General features: G+C 60.8%; 2 protein-coding genes across 3 annotated transcripts in view; one reads left to right on the top strand and one right to left on the bottom strand.

Moving 5' to 3' along the window:
• Positions 1 to 9074, top strand: part of ACO2 (aconitase 2) — a 51159-nt gene extending 42085 nt beyond the window's left edge. Inside the window, exons 8-18 of the mRNA XM_059401911.1 lie at positions 652 to 743; positions 1645 to 1750; positions 3245 to 3402; positions 3624 to 3697; positions 4150 to 4261; positions 5164 to 5286; positions 5536 to 5691; positions 6602 to 6793; positions 7158 to 7290; positions 8032 to 8153; positions 8554 to 9074. Of these exons, the coding sequence (XP_059257894.1) occupies positions 652 to 743; positions 1645 to 1750; positions 3245 to 3402; positions 3624 to 3697; positions 4150 to 4261; positions 5164 to 5286; positions 5536 to 5691; positions 6602 to 6793; positions 7158 to 7290; positions 8032 to 8153; positions 8554 to 8691 (1406 nt within the window). The 3' untranslated portion in view covers positions 8692 to 9074. The remainder of the gene's footprint in view (positions 1 to 651; positions 744 to 1644; positions 1751 to 3244; positions 3403 to 3623; positions 3698 to 4149; positions 4262 to 5163; positions 5287 to 5535; positions 5692 to 6601; positions 6794 to 7157; positions 7291 to 8031; positions 8154 to 8553) is intronic.
• A 1094-nt stretch (positions 9075 to 10168) lies between these two features.
• Positions 10169 to 17130, bottom strand: part of POLR3H (RNA polymerase III subunit H) — a 12453-nt gene continuing 5491 nt past the window's right edge. The window contains exons 4-7 of one of the 2 annotated variants that reach the window (XM_059401913.1): positions 13388 to 13474; positions 12905 to 12968; positions 11332 to 11533; positions 10169 to 10393 (exon numbers count right to left, since the gene is read on the bottom strand). In XM_059401913.1, coding sequence (XP_059257896.1) covers positions 10340 to 10393; positions 11332 to 11533; positions 12905 to 12968; positions 13388 to 13474 — 407 coding nt within the window. In that variant the 3' untranslated portion in view covers positions 10169 to 10339. The remainder of the gene's footprint in view (positions 10394 to 11331; positions 11534 to 12904; positions 12969 to 13387; positions 13475 to 17130) is intronic. The other variant, XM_059401914.1, reaches the window with a different exon arrangement.

Genomic DNA, 17130 nt, shown 5'->3' with positions numbered 1-17130 from the left:
GACATGGTTCTGGTTCTCTGATTAGTAAGTAGGAGGAAAAACATTTGGAACCAGAATCACTTTGCCAGTCTCCCCCACAATCTCCTTGAACTTCTAGCCTGGCTTCTTTGAAGCTCAGAGGAAGAAATCGGGCCCGTGGGAGGGGTCGTTGGAGCCATGAAGGGAGAGGATCAAGGGTGGCTGGCGGATCGAAAGGCCAGCGATCGTGGCGAGAGCTTGTCCAGTTGCTTCCAGGCGCCGAACACATGGGAGTGCTGCCTGGCAGTGCTGTCCCTCTCTTTCCTGTCAAGTACCTTCTCCTTCAAAATTCAGTGCTGCTCATTTCCAGGAAGCATTCCTGGACTCGGAACCTCGGTTGTTAACATCTGTGTTCCCTGTTCCTGTGTGTCTCTTGTATTGTAACGTAACTTCCAGCTCACTGATCGCTCCTCCATTAGATTGCGTGCTCCTTGAGGGCAGGGACTGTGTCCGGTGCTGTTTTCATCATTTCTTTGTTTGCTCAGTCAGTGCCATGGCCCTGTTTAGCAGGTGCCAGGGAACTGGCTTGAGGGGGGGGGGGGTGTGTGCGTGGATGGATGGATGGACGGTTGGATGGTCTCATGACCATGTTCTGTCCCGCATGCTTTAATCTCCCTCCCTTATTGGTTTCAGACATTGCCAAACTAGCTGATGAGTACAAGGATCACTTGGTACCTGACCCTGGCTGCCATTACGACCAACTGATTGAAATTAACCTCAGCGAGGTGAGGAAGGCACTTGGCTCCAAGGAATTTCTGTGGGTGGCGAGTTCAGGCCCCGGTCGGGTGGGAGAGGTGCTGGGGCTGGTGATCCAGAGGCTGGCTCGGTCTGCCTCCACCTCAGCGTCAGCAGAATCCAAGATTCGGCCTTGGAGGTTGCTTTGTTGTCTCAGTTCAGAGGTCACAGCCCATGACTCCCAGGCTTGGGCAGTGTTTGGCACACTGAGACCCGCAGACCAGAGTGAGCATCTAGAAGGCCGCAGGAAAGGAAGTGGCCAAGTAGACTGGTTGAGGGTTTAGGCCGGTCTTTATGAGTTCCAGTCAGAATTCCTGACCCTGCCAACTTAAGCCTGTGACCTTGAGCGAGTTCCTCAACCTCTTTTGGCCTCACTTTATCATGTGTAAAGTCTCAGTTGGCCATGGGACTTAAATTCATTAATTCATGTAGTAATAATTGGGCATATTGTACTGAGAGCCGCGTGCACTTTGCCAAGTTTTTTGCATTTATTGGTAAGTATTATCATAGACAAAGCACCTGGCTTTAGGTCTGTTTTTGTGCTGAGATTGATTACAGAGCACAGCATAGGAGATGGACTCATGATGCTGAAGTCCTTCATTCGTTCCATGCTCTTGCCATCTCCTACTCTGTGACCTTGAGCGACCTTGGGCAAGGCATGCCACCTCTTTCATCTGCATGGAGATAATATACACCTGGCAGGGTTGGAGGGATCCCGGAGCTGACACATGTACAGAGCCCACCGCTCGGGTGTTCCTGGGTTTGAGCTAGAAGTCAGCCTCCTGGGTCCTCCATGAAGCCCTGGGGGAGAGGGAGCCATGCAGCCTCTGGAGAACAGTCTTAAGATTTCCATCCTCCATGAGTTGTTCTCTCCCCTTTCTGTTTCTTCAGCTGAAGCCTCACATCAATGGACCCTTCACCCCTGACTTGGCTCACCCTGTGGCAGAAGTTGGCGCCGTGGCGGAGAAGGAAGGGTGGCCCCTGGACATCCGAGTGGGTGAGTCGCTCCTACCCTGCTGGCTTTGGAAGGCCAGGACCAGGGCCTGCAGACGCCTGCCTGCACCAGGGGCTACTTCCTAAAGGTCCCAGGCGCTTTCTGAAAGAGTCTGTTTCTCCTTTAAGGCTTTTTTTTAAAAATTACTTTTTATGTAATACCAAAAAGAAGTATGTGCTCATTGTAGTGGATATTCGCAAACAAATGAATTTTAAAAACTCCTCGTCTTAACCCCCCAGCCAGAAACCAGCTCGAGGAGCTCCTAGAGGGGTTCTTTCCACATATGTGTACATATCGATGTGTGTCTGCTTTTGTTTTACGAACATTTCATCGGCCCAACCCCATTGCCTGATTTCCGTTCACACACTACATGTACAGACGCGCTGGCGTGTCATTGTGACTAGCCCCTGCTCTTGTCACTGGACAGTGTGTCTACAGCGTGGATCACAAAGCCAGGTACCACAGAGCTGGGCCCGAGCAAGTTACGTTACCCTCCTGTGTCCCCGTTCCTTTTCTGGAAAACAAGGCTGATACTGTGTTTACTTGTCAGTGTGGGCGGGGTGGGGGGGGCCAGTTAACGCGGGCAAAGCGCTTCCACAGTCTGTCGCAAAACAATGCCATGGGGTGTGTTCACACTCAGCAGTTGAAGCAAATGTGAAAAAAAACAGTGGTGGTTTCATTAGAAGCAAAATTGCTAAACTGATGAGTCAGACTGTCTTGAGGTCTCTCAATAATATATCATCCAGTCTTTGACTTTTTGAAGAATAATCATAGACTTTGAAAAAAATTCTGTTTCTCTCTGATTATAAAGCAATTAAAAAAGGAGAGAATACTCAAAAGTATAAGAAACTTTTTTTTTTTTTTAAGATTTTATTTATTTAACAGAGGGTGAGATCACAAGTAGCCAGAGAAGCAGGCAGAGAGAGAGGAGGGAGCCTGCTTTCTCTCCAACCTTCCCCGATGCGGGGCTCGATCCCAGGAACCTGAGATCATGACTCTAGCCGAAGGCAGAGGCTTAACCCACTGAGCCACCCAGGCGCCCCAAGAAACTTTTTTTTAAGATTTTATTTATTTATTTAAGAGGAGAGAGACTCAAAGGGAGAAGCCACTAAGTGGGGAGCCCGATACGGGACTCAATCCCAGGACTCGGGGGTCATCATCTGAGCTGAAGGCAGTCACTTAACTGAGCCATGCAGGCGCCCCTAAAAGAAGAAACTTTTAACTATCTCCTAAAAGCCCTGATCAGCTGTGGTCACATATGGTATTCTGGAGTGAGTCCTCTGACTCACATCACTGGCCGCATCGTCTTCCCCTTAACGGCTGGGCCGTGGAGCAGCCTGTCCTGTGTTGTTAGAGCTGGACTGCTTCCAACTCATCTCCGTTAAGAACAGCCCCAGGCCTGGCATGGTTGGCGAACTCTTGACAAGGTCTGGATAGTTGAGGTCAGGTGGAGACCTCTGGTCCTGACCCCTGGCCCCACCACCCACAATGCACCAGGTCTGATCGGCAGCTGCACCAACTCCAGCTATGAGGACATGGGGCGCTCGGCAGCCGTGGCCAAGCAGGCGCTGGCCCATGGACTCAAGTGCAAGTCCCAATTCACCATCACACCAGGCTCTGAACAGATCCGTGCCACCATCGAGCGGGACGGCTATGTGAGTGCCCACACACCCCGCCCCTGGCTCCTCCTCCCCACCGCGCAACCTGGCTTGTCAGCTGGGACCGACTGGGACAGGTACAGGTCTTTCTCCACCACCCCCACCCCGCAGCTGCCCTGGGGCTCCAGAACAGCTCTTCATCACTCAGACTCCTGACCCACCCTTGCCCATCAGCCGTCAGGCTGCCTCTGACTGTGCCGGTCCTCCTCTCTCTGCAGGCACAAATCCTCAGGGAAGTGGGCGGCATCGTCCTGGCCAATGCCTGTGGCCCCTGCATCGGCCAGTGGGACAGGTGAGAGGCTCACCCCTGATAGGGCACCTGCGCCCGGAGCCCCAGGTATTGAGGGGGGAGTGTTACTGGGCGGAGAGAACAGACTCAGACCCAGGCCTCTAGCTTCGGGAGCTACTGCACATTAGAAGACTCTTCTAGGAAGGACTGGAAAGTTGGGCTGGAAATAAAGAGAAGGAGCAGCCACCTGGCTGAAGCCAGACGCAGGCCAGGGGCTCTGACGGAGCCATTTGAGCGGAGGCAGCGGCCCCCAGCCAGGAAACTTGGGCCTTGGTCTGGGCTCTACCTGCCTTATGTGTGATCCTGGGCTCCCTCCTGTGTCTGTGTGAGTCCCAGGGAGGAGGTGGCTGTTTCAGGGTCTCTCCGTTGCCCTGTTCTCTGTTATAAACCAGGCGCGATGGGCTTGGTGACAACGGCAGACACGCTTAATTTAACCGTCTCCTCTGGCCTGGCAGGAAGGACATCAAGAAGGGGGAGAAGAACACCATCGTCACCTCCTACAACAGGAACTTCACCGGCCGCAACGACGCGAACCCCGAGACCCACGCCTTTGTCACGTCCCCGGAGGTGAGCCTGCCCATCGGGGCCGCGACCCGGGACGGCCTCTGGGGCCCTGCCGCCCCTGGCTGGTGGGTGGGGGATATGGAGCCTGGGGCCGGGCGTCTGACCCTGCGGGGCTGCGGCCGGAGGGTTGGCATTGCAGAGCAAGGGGCTGTCTGGGTGGAAACCAAGAGCCTCAGGCCTCAAGCGTCACAGTTACAGTCACGAGCCGGTGCTTGGAGTCCCTGTCCGGGAGAAAGGGCAGCTCTGCCTCTACCCAGTCATGTGAGCTTGGCTGTGTCACACTGCTCTGTGCCGAGGATCCTGTTAGGGTCACAGGACGAGGATGGAAAGTGCTTGACTGTCTCCACCGGGCAGGCGGCCTCTGTGAAGAGCACTGCGCCAAGTGCTCGGGGGGCTCGGCGGGCTTTCAGCCTCAGCCATTGTCAGTGCATGGCCAGGCTTTCTGGCCTTTTTATCTTTTATGTAGATGGTTTTGAGTAATGTCTACACGCGATGCAGGGCTCGAACTCCCACCCCTGAGACGGAGTGACACGCTCTGCTGCTGAGCCAGCCGGGCAGTTTCTTGACTTGAAATGAGTGTTCCAGTACTTATGTTTGCTAAAAATGACTGAGGAGGCGGCGCCTTCCTTCTTCTGTCTTCAGCTGCCCATTTAGGAAGATTTTGTTGCAGCAGCTTATCTCGGTGTGGGGGGAAGACTGCCCCCGGGAGGGTATAGAGGCCTAGGCCCGTGGCCCAAGCCCCCAGAGACATCTTGCAGCTTTGGCCTCTGGGGAGGACTTACATGGGGAGGACTCCGGTGTACCTGCTCCATACTCTGTTTCCGTCTGGGCTCCTGCTCAGGAGGGGGGCGCGGTGACAGGAGTGGTGTTGGCTACTAATCAGCAGTGGGCCACCTCCATTCCAGATTGTCACAGCGCTGGCCATCGCGGGCACCCTCAAGTTCAACCCAGAGACTGACTTCCTGACGGGCAAGGACGGCAAGAAGTTCAAGCTGGAGGCCCCAGATGCGGACGAGCTTCCCCGGGCGGTGAGCAGGCGCCGCTGCCCTGTGCTCTCTGCCGCTGTGGGCCGCTCACTCCGGGGCTAAGACCCTCCTTCCGGGCATGCCAGCGTCCGGGCGCTGCCCCTCCTGGGCACGCAGGACCATCCTGGAAGTGAGAATGAGGCAGCTCCATGCATCGGAGGGGAAGGCAGGGGACACGGGAGGCCGTCTTCTACGAGCACCTCTACGTGGGGACTGAGGACTCAGCCCCCAGCACGTCCCAATCTTCTGCAGGAGTTTGACCCTGGGCAGGACACCTACCAGCACCCTCCCAAGGACAGCAGCGGGCAGCGAGTAGACGTGAGCCCCACCAGCCAACGCCTACAGCTCCTGGAGCCTTTTGACAAGTGGGACGGCAAAGATCTGGAGGACCTGCAGATCCTCATCAAGGTCAGCATCAGTGTCGCGGGGCTGGGGCGGGGAGAACAGCCCTGGCTCACCCTGGCCCTGCCCTCCGCCGGAAGGGTGGAGAAACCACAAGTTTTCCCCTGGGCCCCCGTGGGGAAGGTCAGGCCTGGGGCGGGGCCTCGCAGTGTTCCTTTCTCTTCTACCCCCTGCCGGGCTGAGCTGGAGCTGGCTGGCCGTGTCTGGGGTGCTCTGCGGCCACTCGGGAGGGCCACCAGCAGCGGCCACAGGCAGTGGGTGCCGTGCGGGGAGGACCAGAAGGGCACCAGGTCTCCACACCTCTGGCTTGACCACCTGGGCTCCGGAAGCCATGGAGTCCTCTGCTCCCGCGGTTGGGTGTCAGTCGGCCTGGCCTGTGTTAGGGAGCCCGGCAGACGCAAGCCTTTGTGGTGTGCCCAGAGGCCTGGGACCCACGTCAGCCATGATGTCCTGCTGTTGATGGAGGGCCTTCAAGCAGCGGCAGCCCGTGTTAAGCCCACATGATAGATAGAAGTGGTCACCAGCCAGGACACCTCCTCAGACTCCTGTGGGTCCAGCCTGAGGTCCTGTAGCTGGTCTTCCTGCCGGGGCAGCACTTGCCAGGGGGCTGGGTCTGAAGACTGAGCGAGCAGACCTGCCTGTCCAGCCCCTGCCCCTGAGAGTGTCCTGTCCCAGACCACTCACTGAGCAGCCCAGGGCCTTCGAGGGGTTGGGGACGGTCTTGCCTGAGCCCTCGTGGGCAAAGTGTGGGAAAGCCAGGGCGGCACACCGTGTGTCTAAAGCCAGACCTGCTGCCCTCAGCACGCCTCCCGGGTCACAATTGCTGGGCGCGCTGCAGCCTCTAGAGGGCGTCTCCCTCCCTCCGCCTCTCTTGCGCCTTCCCCTGATCTCCGTCCTCTCTTCTCACAAATCCAAGGTCAAAGGGAAGTGTACCACTGACCACATCTCGGCCGCTGGCCCCTGGCTCAAGTTCCGTGGGCACCTGGACAACATCTCCAATAACCTGCTCATCGGCGCCATCAACATCGAAAATGGCAAGGCCAACTCGGTGCGCAATGCTGTCACCCAGGAGTTTGGACCTGTCCCCGACACCGCCCGCTACTACAAGGTGGGTCCGAGGCAGGGGTGGCAGGGGTGCTGTCCCCCCAGGAGCCCACACCAGTAGCTGCGCGGTTGAAGGGTGCCCTGGTGCCCATCCCGTGTCCCCTCTGTCATATACTCCTGGGCTCTGCTCTCACCCTGTGGCCTTCCCCCCACTCCTGCCTCTGTCCTGAGCACGTCCCCAGGCCCCGTGCAGAGTCAGGGCCCACATCTGATCCCTTCCATCCCCTCAAGGCCTCTTTGGGGCCCGATTCACCTGATTGCCCAGGCAAGGAGGGGCCTCTCTAGCCCCTTGACCTGTGAACCTCGGGAAGCCCAGGGGCAGCAGGCGGGGGCCAGCGCCCCTCACACTGGCCTCACTTGCCCGACAGAAACATGGCATCCGGTGGGTGGTGATCGGAGACGAGAACTACGGGGAGGGCTCGAGCCGGGAGCACGCGGCGCTGGAACCTCGCCACCTCGGGGGCCGGGCCATCATCACCAAGAGCTTTGCCAGGATCCACGGTAAGGTGGAGCCCGGGTCCAGCCACATCCGCCTGCCCTCACCGGCAGCCCGTGGTCCCCCGCCCTGCCGGCGGCGGGGGCAGGCCTGGAGCCACACACACGCTTGGTTTCCACGCCGTGTCCGCGGCTCCCGTTTTCCACCACAGTCTCCGTCCCTTCCGAGTTCCGTTGAGTCCCCGGCCCACAACTTCCCGAAGTGGAAACTTGCTTCCGGACTTGCAGACCCAGCAGCAGTTGACGCGAGCGTCTGCGGGGAGGCCAGCGGAGACCCCAGCGGAGACCCCAGCGGAGACCCCAGCCGGCGCGCTGGGCTCGGCTCCGGTGGAAGGGACCCCGTCTCCGGGGCTGTGGCCGCCCCGGTCCTTCCAGTTCCGCGCCGTAGTCTCCAGACGGCAGGACCCGGTCCTCTCTGTCCCAGCGCCCTCGCTGGGGTTAGAAAAGGAAGCTCGGGGCGCCTGGGTGGCTCAGTGGGTTGAAGCCTCTGCCTTCGGCTCAGGTCATGATCTCAGGGTCCTGGGATCGAGCCCCGCATCGGGCTCTCTGCTCAGCGGGGAGCCTGCTTCCTTCCTCCTTTCTCTCTGACTGCCTCTCTGCCTTCTTGTGATCTCTGTCTGTCAAATAAATAAAATCTTTAAAAAAAAAAAAAAGAAAAGAAAAGGAAGCTCTTAGGCTGGTGAGGCTCCCCGAGCAGAGAAGCAGGGACTGGCGCTCTATGGACTCCGTGTGCCCTTTGCCTTCTAGAAACCAACTTGAAGAAGCAGGGCTTGCTGCCCCTCACCTTCGCCGACCCAGCCGACTACAACAAGATTCACCCCGTGGACAAGCTGACCATCCAGGGCCTGAAAGACTTCGCTCCTGGCAAGGTCAGGGGGCCAGGGAAGGAGGGCGGGTCGGGGACCCCCAGCTTGCTTCTCCTCCACCGGTTTCTGGCCCCAATTGCTCCTCCTCCCATGAGCCTTTGTTTCAGCTGGAAGGGCCCTTAAATTCTCCAGGGACCCCCCCCTTGGAGGGAAGAAAGTACCTTCCCCGAGACAGGGTGGAGCCAGCTTAGGCCCCCCTCGTTAGCTCAGGCCAAGAGCCTGCACAGAGCAGGACCCTCTTGGCCCTGGGAGTTACGCCATCCACGTCTCACTGTGGCCACCCAAGCCTGGGCCTGGCCTCTGGCCCCCAAGTTTCACCTCGAGTGTACCCCACCTTGTAGACCCTGCAGCAGAGCTCAGGGCCATGTTCCTAAGAGCCTCCACCTCCCCCCACTGCCTGCAGCCCTTGAAATGCATCATCAAGCACCCCAACGGGACCCAGGAGACCATCCTCCTGAACCACACCTTCAACGAGACCCAGATCGAGTGGTTCCGCGCCGGCAGCGCCCTGAACAGGATGAAGGAGCTGCAGCAGCATTAGGGCCCGGCCCTGCACCCGCCCGCCCGCTCCTCCGACCGGCTCCCGGGTGCCCGTGCGGCCCGCGCCTCGTCAGAGCCGGATCTGCCCCAATCCAGCCATGGCTTCCTGCCCCGAGACGGTGTGGTCAGGCCTCCTGGCCTCCCCGCCCTCAGCCCGCCGAGTGACCCATGGTTGGGGGTGGGTCTTAAAAGAATGTTCCAGCCCCCCTGCCTTCCCATTTGTAGTCTGATTCAGACCTTGAGCAGCTCCATTCAACTGTATTTATTTTTATGACGAGACTCCCATCTAAAGTGTTCTCCTGCCTCATTTCACTGGTGGCTCAAGGATTTTAAAGAAACTTTTGCTCTTGCAAGGAAAATAAGAATCCAAACTCAGTGACTGTCCCTGTGTGTGAGTGGTGGTGTCTGTACTGTTGCCGACTCCGCGGCTCAGGGGTCTTTGTAGCCGGTTGGCAGAGGCCCCCCCGCTAGCCACGCCACAGCAGACCCGCCACTGCCGTGAAGGACACATGAGACGGTAGCTTTCCTGTGTCTTGTCGGCCTCCCCCCCCCCCCGCACCCCAGCATCCGCACAGCCCCCCCTTGTGTGCCAGGAGGCTGGGCCCGACATGGCATTTCCCCTGCCCCTGGGCACGGAGTTACCCCTCCAGACACCCTGAGGGGGACCGAGACCCCTTCCTACAGGCCACCTCACTCAAGGCCACGGCTGGGCAGGGGTGGGCACCGTCCCCTGCCCTGTGGCACCAGGCGGCGGCGGGCGTCGTTCTGCGGCTGCTCCCCACACCCACCCCGTGCACGGGCAGGACCTACACCTCCACGCCCTGGTGCCTGTGCGAGCAGAAAAGGCCAGAGCAGGAGGCGGGCTCCGAGGAGGGCCCTCCTCAGTGCGAGATTTGCCTGACAGAGACACCGCGTCCAGTGAGCGCCATAAAGCCGGGCTGCGGGTTCTGCGGAAGCGAGAAGAGGTGGGCGGGGCTGGCAAAGCCCTGCTGCTCAGTCAGCAAGGCGGGGTTTGCGCTCGCCCGGGGTTTGGCGTCGCCAGCAGGCCCCCACACGGTTCCTGGTGTGGCGGAGGTCACAAGTGACCGCTGTCCTACTGCGGGGAGGGATAACACAGCTGGTCACCAGCCCGGACCTCAGGCCACCTAAGCCCATGGCCTCCACTTTCCTGACGGGGCTGGTTTGGCTGAGTGCAGGCCCCCAGCTTCGCCCGCTGGTGGGGGAAAAGGCGGTTGTCCCTAAAAGGTCAAGACCTGACAATAACTAGTAGCTACCCCAGGCCAGCCTCTCGCTCAGTCACTTTAGAGCCACCAGGCTTAGCCCAGAGCCCAGCCTGAGGCCCACACTCTGTCAACCCCCAAGCCCTGCCAGGGTGGTGTGGGGGCAAGAGGGGTGTCCCCTACAGAAGGGAACCGGGAGAGGCAGGACATGTGGCCCAGCTTTGGCAGCTCGGTGATCTTCAATCACGGAGACAAGGGTGGCTCTTCCCTGACGATGCCGTCTGTTTATTAAGTCTGTGCTGTTGCCAAGAGGCAGAGGTCCAGAGAGACGGTGGGAGTTTGGGGGCAGCTCCAGCAGGGACGGGGCCAGGCTGGCGGGGCGCACACTCCGCTGCTCGGCATCTGTGGGAGCAGCTGCTGTCCTCACCGCTAGCTGCTCGTCCACCAGGAGAGAAGGCCCAGGCCCGGCTCACTGATCGATCCCTGTGGGAGAGAAAATGGGCACATTCCATCTGCCTTCAGGGCTCAAGCTACCTCGGGAGATGAAGGGACCAGTGGAGCCGGCACACACCAGCCAAGAGGATGGGGGGACATCAGGGGCCACCCCAGTATGCCTGGCTGGCACCTGGGAACACAGCCCACCTCCCCTCTCCCGCCCCAACCTCTCCTGAGGCCTCTAAGGAAAGCGCTGGTTCTCTAAGGGCATGGCCTCTGACCTCAAGGCCTCAGCTAGATCTGGTTCCCTTCCTCGCCCCCAGGCCCTGCCCAGACAGGGGCACCGGCTGCCGGGCCTGGACATGCTCTCAGTCCGGCCAGGAAGGCCCAGTGACCGTGTGCCCCAGCCTCCAGACATGTGGGGGAGGGGGTGCCCTTGGCCACCCAGATTTTGACAAAGCAAACCACCCACAGCACACATCCAAGAAACCCCTACTAGCAGGACCCAGGAATCTGTCCCACTTCATCCTGCATCGCTGTCGCTTCATGAAGGTAGACGACCCAGGGAACCCCAGTCAGATCTAGACCCAGGGAACCCCAGTCAGATCTAGTCGCGGCTCCCCTGCTATCCTGTGCATGCGCCTGCTCGGTAGGGGAGCCCGAAAGAGGGTCACCCCTCCCCCCCGCAGCCCCACCATCGTGCCTGACGCACTCCCAGCAGCCTTGTCACTGGTGTGGGCTCCGTCCTCTGGCTATCAAGAGCCTGTGGCTCCCAGTGTGGGGCCGTGCCTGGCCTCGGACACAGGATCCCTAGGGCGAGGTGACTAAGAACATCCCAGGGACCTGCGCCCTGACCTAGGGGAAAGGCCCCAGGCCAAGAGCAAGTCAACACCCCCAGCAGCCGCTCCCGGCCTGGCTTCTCCAGCACGCCCCCCCCCCCCCCCCCACCGCTGCCCTCAGTCTTGGCCGCGGTGTCAGCGTCTCACCACGAGCGTGTACGGAGCCTCCTTCTTTGGCAGCTCCTCGCTGGACGACGTGGCCTCGGCCGAGCTGGGCCCCGTGGGGGACGTGTCCACAAAGCTCTCGTCCACCACCCGGAAGCGGATCTCCTCGCCGGTGTCCATGTACAAGTCGTGCGCTCCCTCCTCGGTCTCGTACTCCCACACCCACACCTGCTCGGCCTCGTCGCTGGCGGGGCGCGGGGTCAAGGCACCAACCAGGCGGGAGGGGGCCCACGGGTGGGGGATTCCTGCCCCCGGGGAAACCCGATCAGGGAGATCACCTTGGCTGGGGTGTCCAGGAGAGGCGGGCCCAGGCCACACGCGAGCAGCCAGGCTGGGCAAGATCCGGGCTGCGGAGGGGGGAGCGGGAAGTCTGGGGGGCACAGGCTCCCCCACCCAGACCCACAGCCAGGTGGGCACAATCCTCGGCCCCAGAGCAGGAAGGAGGCTCAGCAGCAGAGCGAGCCCCACCTCTCGAGGCCTCTTGCGGCCCGGAGTGCGCTCCCTGCTGGGTCTGACTCGGCCCATGCGTCCTCTCGGGGCGGCTGCCACACTTGGAGCGGCTGTGCCCTGGGTCCCCTGTCCGCAGAGACTGTGGCAAGGCCTGCCCTCGTGGGGCTGCAGTGAGGGGGGCAGGAAGCAGTGCACCCAGAAGGTGCTTCCCGCGGGACCCGCCTGGGGGGCCTAAGAAACCGGGGGGCCTGGGGAGCAGCCGGAGCAGGGCTGTGCCCCCACACGTCCCACCCCGCAACCCTTCCGCTGCGCCCTGAACACGCAGCACAAGGAGCTTCCCGGTGTTAGGGAGGACAGCACGGCAGACGGAGGGTCACCCGCCTGAGGGCCCACAGCCAGCGCGAGGCCAGGACCGGGTTCCCTGACAGGCCCCGGCGTCCCACGCAGGCCAGGCCTGAGCGCAGCACCTGGGCCTCCCGGCAGGGCCCGGGTCCTCCCTCAGCCCACGCCGCAGCGCCACCGCGCCCTCTAGTGGCCGTCACGCGCAGGGTCGCGCCCCAACCCCTGGGCGCCAGGGCCCCTACTGGGCCGCAGGGGACACAGTCCTGACCAGATGGGGTCCCGTCCAGGGAGCAACCTCAGCGAGGACGCCCCAGAAACACACAATCCCAATGCTGCTGGGCCAGGGCTGGGGCAGGGCAATGGGGGAAGCCAGCAGAGGGGAACAACTCAGCCCAGGACCGCAGGGCAGTCAAGGCCTTCAACCATGTTGTCCACACAGCAGGGAGGGGGAGAGGGAGTGAGTCGGGCAAACCTCCCCAGAGCGGGGATCTCCGAGATGATCCCTGAGACGACAACCTAAGCCCAGCAAACAGCACACCCCCTACAGAGCCTGCGCTCGGATGGGCACCGGTGTGGGACGCCACGGGAGCTGCCACGGGAGCAGGGGCAGGTCAACACCACACACATGCAGACCCAGGGGTGAGGGTGGACACACAGGTCAGCAGTGTCAGATCACAGGCCCCAGGGTCACCCCAAGGAGCGGGGACTGTCCTTTGGAAAGACCTGAGCTCCCCTGTGACCCACTTCAACCTTGGGAGGATACAACTTGGCTGGCTGCTGCAGCGACTCAGGGGGGATGAGGATGTCATCGAAGAACCCTAGAGAGACTGGAACATGTGAAGAAGTGACAGCATGGGACCAGGGCGGTTGTCGCCATGGAAATCTGAGCCCCCCACCCCGCTCGGAGCCCCGTGCCTCTACCTATGCCTCTCAGCCCCCAAAACCTGCAGCGGCGGACACCACACAAAACAGGGGCCAGAAGGTGCCGGGGACCCCTGAGTGCTCGCCCCGAGGTCCTGAGTTACAGCCTCACGGCGAAGCCCAGGGCTGGCCGAAGCCATCCCTGAGCACTGAGCACGAGGGGGCTCTCCCTCCCTCCCCGGCTTCCCTGACAGTGTGGAAGCTTCTGCGTCCGACCCCTCCCCTGACCTGCGGCCCAGCACAGAAGCTGAAGGCAGGCCTGCTGGTCTGGCCACTGGCCCCAACGAGCTCCCAGCTTCGTCTGAGGAGTTGGGGCCGCCGTTACCGTGCACTCCCTCCGGGCTGCAGCCTTTGATCTTGCCGATCAGAATCTCATCCAGGAAGGGATGGAACACCACGTAGCGAAAATGGACTGGAAGTGAAGGCAAAGTATCAGGGACGAGCTGGCAGGTGAGGGACGGCCGCTCGGGGCGGCCCCGGCTTCCCATGTCAACCGGACTCGCCAGACCCGGAGGCCCTGCGGCTAGCTGGGAGTCTGCTACCCAATACCCCTGGGGGTCCAGATCCATGCTGGAGGGACCCACACACCGTCCCCTCAAGGCCACAGTGTGGCCCCCACAACAGGCCAATAGCAGTGGCCCTGAATGGAGAGCCTGAATGGAGAGCCCCCAAGCCCACCTGACAAGTCACTCCTGAACCCAGATTCTGGGCCGCGGATGACTCCAAAGTCAACTCGACCCTCCCTCTAGACTCACTCCCCTAAATTCTAAAGCAGAGAGAAGTAACAGGCAAAGCGAGCCGGGCTCAGGATCAAGTTCACCGTCTCCCTCTGACGTGAAAGTTTGCCCCAGGCACAGCTCTGACCTGGAACAGGAAGTTTAAAATGCCCTGAAATGGAGGGGGCCATGGGGAGGCAGAGGCGCGGGGGCAAAAAAAAAATGCCTCGGGGGGTTCTCATGCGCTGCCTTTGGTGGTCCCCACCCAGCAGAACCCCAGGAAGATGTCAGCTCAGGTCCGTGCCCACATCACAGATGGACCCCCTGGACATGGCAGAAGCCACTGCCTTGTCACTAATGCCCCTGACACCCCCAAAGGGGTGACCGGCACTGGCCTGAGGAGAACCGTGAGGCCACGTCCTGCCGGTCACACGGGGCCCACCGTGGCCCACCCGTGTCGGTTGTCATACATCCCCGCTGTGAAGACGGGGAAGCAGCTCTGAGGGCTGCGTCACCTGCTCCCAGCCACACAGCTCTTCCGCCCTGCTGTCCCCGGGGAAGACGCGGAGTCCTTCCGGACCACCAGACAGGGCACAAGGGGACGCTACCGTCCTTGGTCAGCTTTCATCCCCAGGCAGGCTCCCGCCACCAGCATCCTCGGCCAGCCGCTCTGCCCATCCTGCCCTCAGGCCAGTCGGGCAGACGGGGGCCCCAGGTCCCTGCCAGGCGGCCTCTCTGGGGCCCCGCCGGGCAGGAAGTACGAGGGAAGAAGGGGGCAGCTGCTGTCCCCGCCCTCCCGGCGACGAGAGCCTCAGGCTGACCCTGCAGATTGCAACTGGGGGCAGCCAAGGGTCGCTCATCCACAGGGTGGGAAAGCCCCGTCCCCCATGTGACTCGATGCTCAGTTCAGCTTACCAAATGCCCACAGAGCCTCTCCCGAGTCTGTGCCAGGGCCGGTGTGGGCACCAGGCTTATGGGGACAGAGCAGCACGTGGGCCTGCGCCCAGGGAGCTCTGGCCTGGAACCACCACACAGGGTGGCCAACCCAGGCGTCCATCGACGGACGAACGCAGAAACAGTGTCCCCACATAACGGGACACCACTCAGCCTCCGGAAGGGAGTACAGACACCCGCCACGATGGGAATGAAGCTTGCGGACATCACATCACACAGAATGAGCCCGTTGCTGAGAACCACATACCGCGTGATTCCATTTACACGAAATGTCCAGAAGAAGCGAATCCAGAGACAGAAAGCAGATCAGTGCCTGCCAGGAGCTGGGGGAGGGGGGAACGAGGAGCCACTGCTGACAGGTACGTGGTTGCTTTTTTGAGGCAGGGAAAATGTTCTGGAATTAGATCGTGGGGACAGTTGCACAGCTCTGTGAATATCCTAAAGAGCTACTGAGTGGTAAGCTCTAAAAGGGTGAATTTTATGGCATGTAAATTAGATGTCCATTAAAAACAAACAGGAGGGGCGCCTGGGTGACTCAGTGGGTTGGGCCTCTGCCTTCAGCTCAGGTCATGATCCCAGGGTCCTGGGATCGAGCCCCGCATCAGGCTCTCTGCTTGGCAGGAAGCCTGCTTCCCCCCACCCCGCCTGCCTCTCTGCCTGCTTGTGACCTGTCAAATAAATAAATAAAATATTTAAAAATAAAATAGGAGGCTACAGACCAGGGCGAGAGCCGGCCAGGTGAGGCTGTACTGGGGCAGGCAGACAGGAGCCGGGAGAGGCAGCCAGGGCGGGTCCGCAGGACCATCGGGGGAGGACCTGCTCTCAGGTGCGGGCTCGGGCCAAGACCCGGGAGAAGCGTGGCTGCCTCGGGATGCACTGGGTTTCTGCAAAGGGCAGACACGGCACCTGTATGCAGGACCCTGCGGGGTCAAATTCACAGCGACGGGAAGTGCAGTGGTGGTTTCCAGGGCCTGGAGCGGCGACTGCGGGGGAGGGGCAGATCTTGGGGCTGGGAAGGTGACAAGGCTGGGGGGGCCACACGGCCATGACTGTACTCGGTGCCACTGAACTGGCGCGAGAAATGGTTAACAAGGTGAATCTTGTATTTTACCACAACTTACAAAAAGAGAAAACAGAACAAAGCAAAGTCTGGGCACGAAGACAGTCCGCTCTGGAGCTCCGAGCAGGCGGGGGTGGCGGGGCAGGGCAGGGGGGTTTCCCCCGGGGGGCCGGGGCCGGCCGAGGAACACGGCACGGGTGCCACGTGCAAGTACCCTAAGTACAAGAGCTGGGGCTGCGCACCTGGGTGCAGTGTCACAGTCACGGACGCTGACGTCCTGCGAGCACCTTCTGAGAGAGGAGAAGCGATCCAGCCCGGGGAGAAGGGTACAAGGCAACAAGCAAACCAAGAGTCCTCAACGCAGAGGGGGCGGCGTGGTGCTGGGGCCTCCTTCGGCGCGCCCTGGCCGCAGCCCTGGCCGCAGCCCTGGGTGAGGCAACAAGGACGGGCCCGGCGCGGAGGATCAGCCTGGAAGCGTGGCCATGGATCCCCGCGCCAGAACGTCACTCTGCACGGCGCTCCGGGAGCACGCGGGCTTCACGGCTCCAAGTGCTGACCCCATTTTACAGATGACGAACCCGAGGCCAAGACAGGCAGAGTTACCTGCCTAAGGCCCGCATCCGGCGACGGGGGTGGGGCAGAGCCAGAATTCAAATCCAAATCCAGGTCCATGTGACAGGCCTGACGCGGGGCCCTGATCCTCACATCTCATTTCCGAGGAACGAGGGGGTCCAGGGCACACTGGGGGTGTGGAGTGGGGGGCTATGAAAACCCACAGTGAAAATCTTACACCAAGTGGCAGAAACAACCAAATGAAAGAACAGAATTTCCTCAATTTATAGAATTTATAACTTTTTTCTCCCAGGGTTCCTTGAAGTTCTGGTGCCTCTTATCACTTGTCCCCTGGACAACCGTCTAAGGGCAGAGGCTGGGCTCAGCTCCAGGGCACCTTTCTCTGTAAACAGAGGCCCCGTGGTCCTGTTTTCACGTCACCCGTTTTATTTTTCCGCGAAGTGCTCCTAGTGCGTACAAATTCAGCCTGTCTCCTGGGGCTGTCCACAGAGCACCGTGACATCTCCGTGAACTAATCAGGTCTCTGGATTCCTGGACACAGACACCAGGCAGCCACACGGCACGTTCCGGAATGCTGGACATCTCTGTGCCCAGAGGCTGACCAGGACGGCTAGGGCTGGGCTCCTGACCCTTGGCCTCGTGTGAGAAGCCCCGGGCTCCTTGCTAAAGCGCCGTCCGCGGGCTGCCTCCGGAGACCGTGAATCAGCAGCTCCGAGTGATGCCGCGCTGCAGACCTACCCTCTGGGAAGCGCGAACCACCTCCGA

Source organism: Mustela nigripes, chromosome 6 (genome assembly GCF_022355385.1).
Source record: "Mustela nigripes isolate SB6536 chromosome 6, MUSNIG.SB6536, whole genome shotgun sequence".
NCBI classification, from domain to species: domain Eukaryota; kingdom Metazoa; phylum Chordata; class Mammalia; order Carnivora; family Mustelidae; genus Mustela; species Mustela nigripes.
Note: the sequence above shows the minus strand (reverse complement) of the source record. Positions and strands in the feature narration are given on the sequence as shown.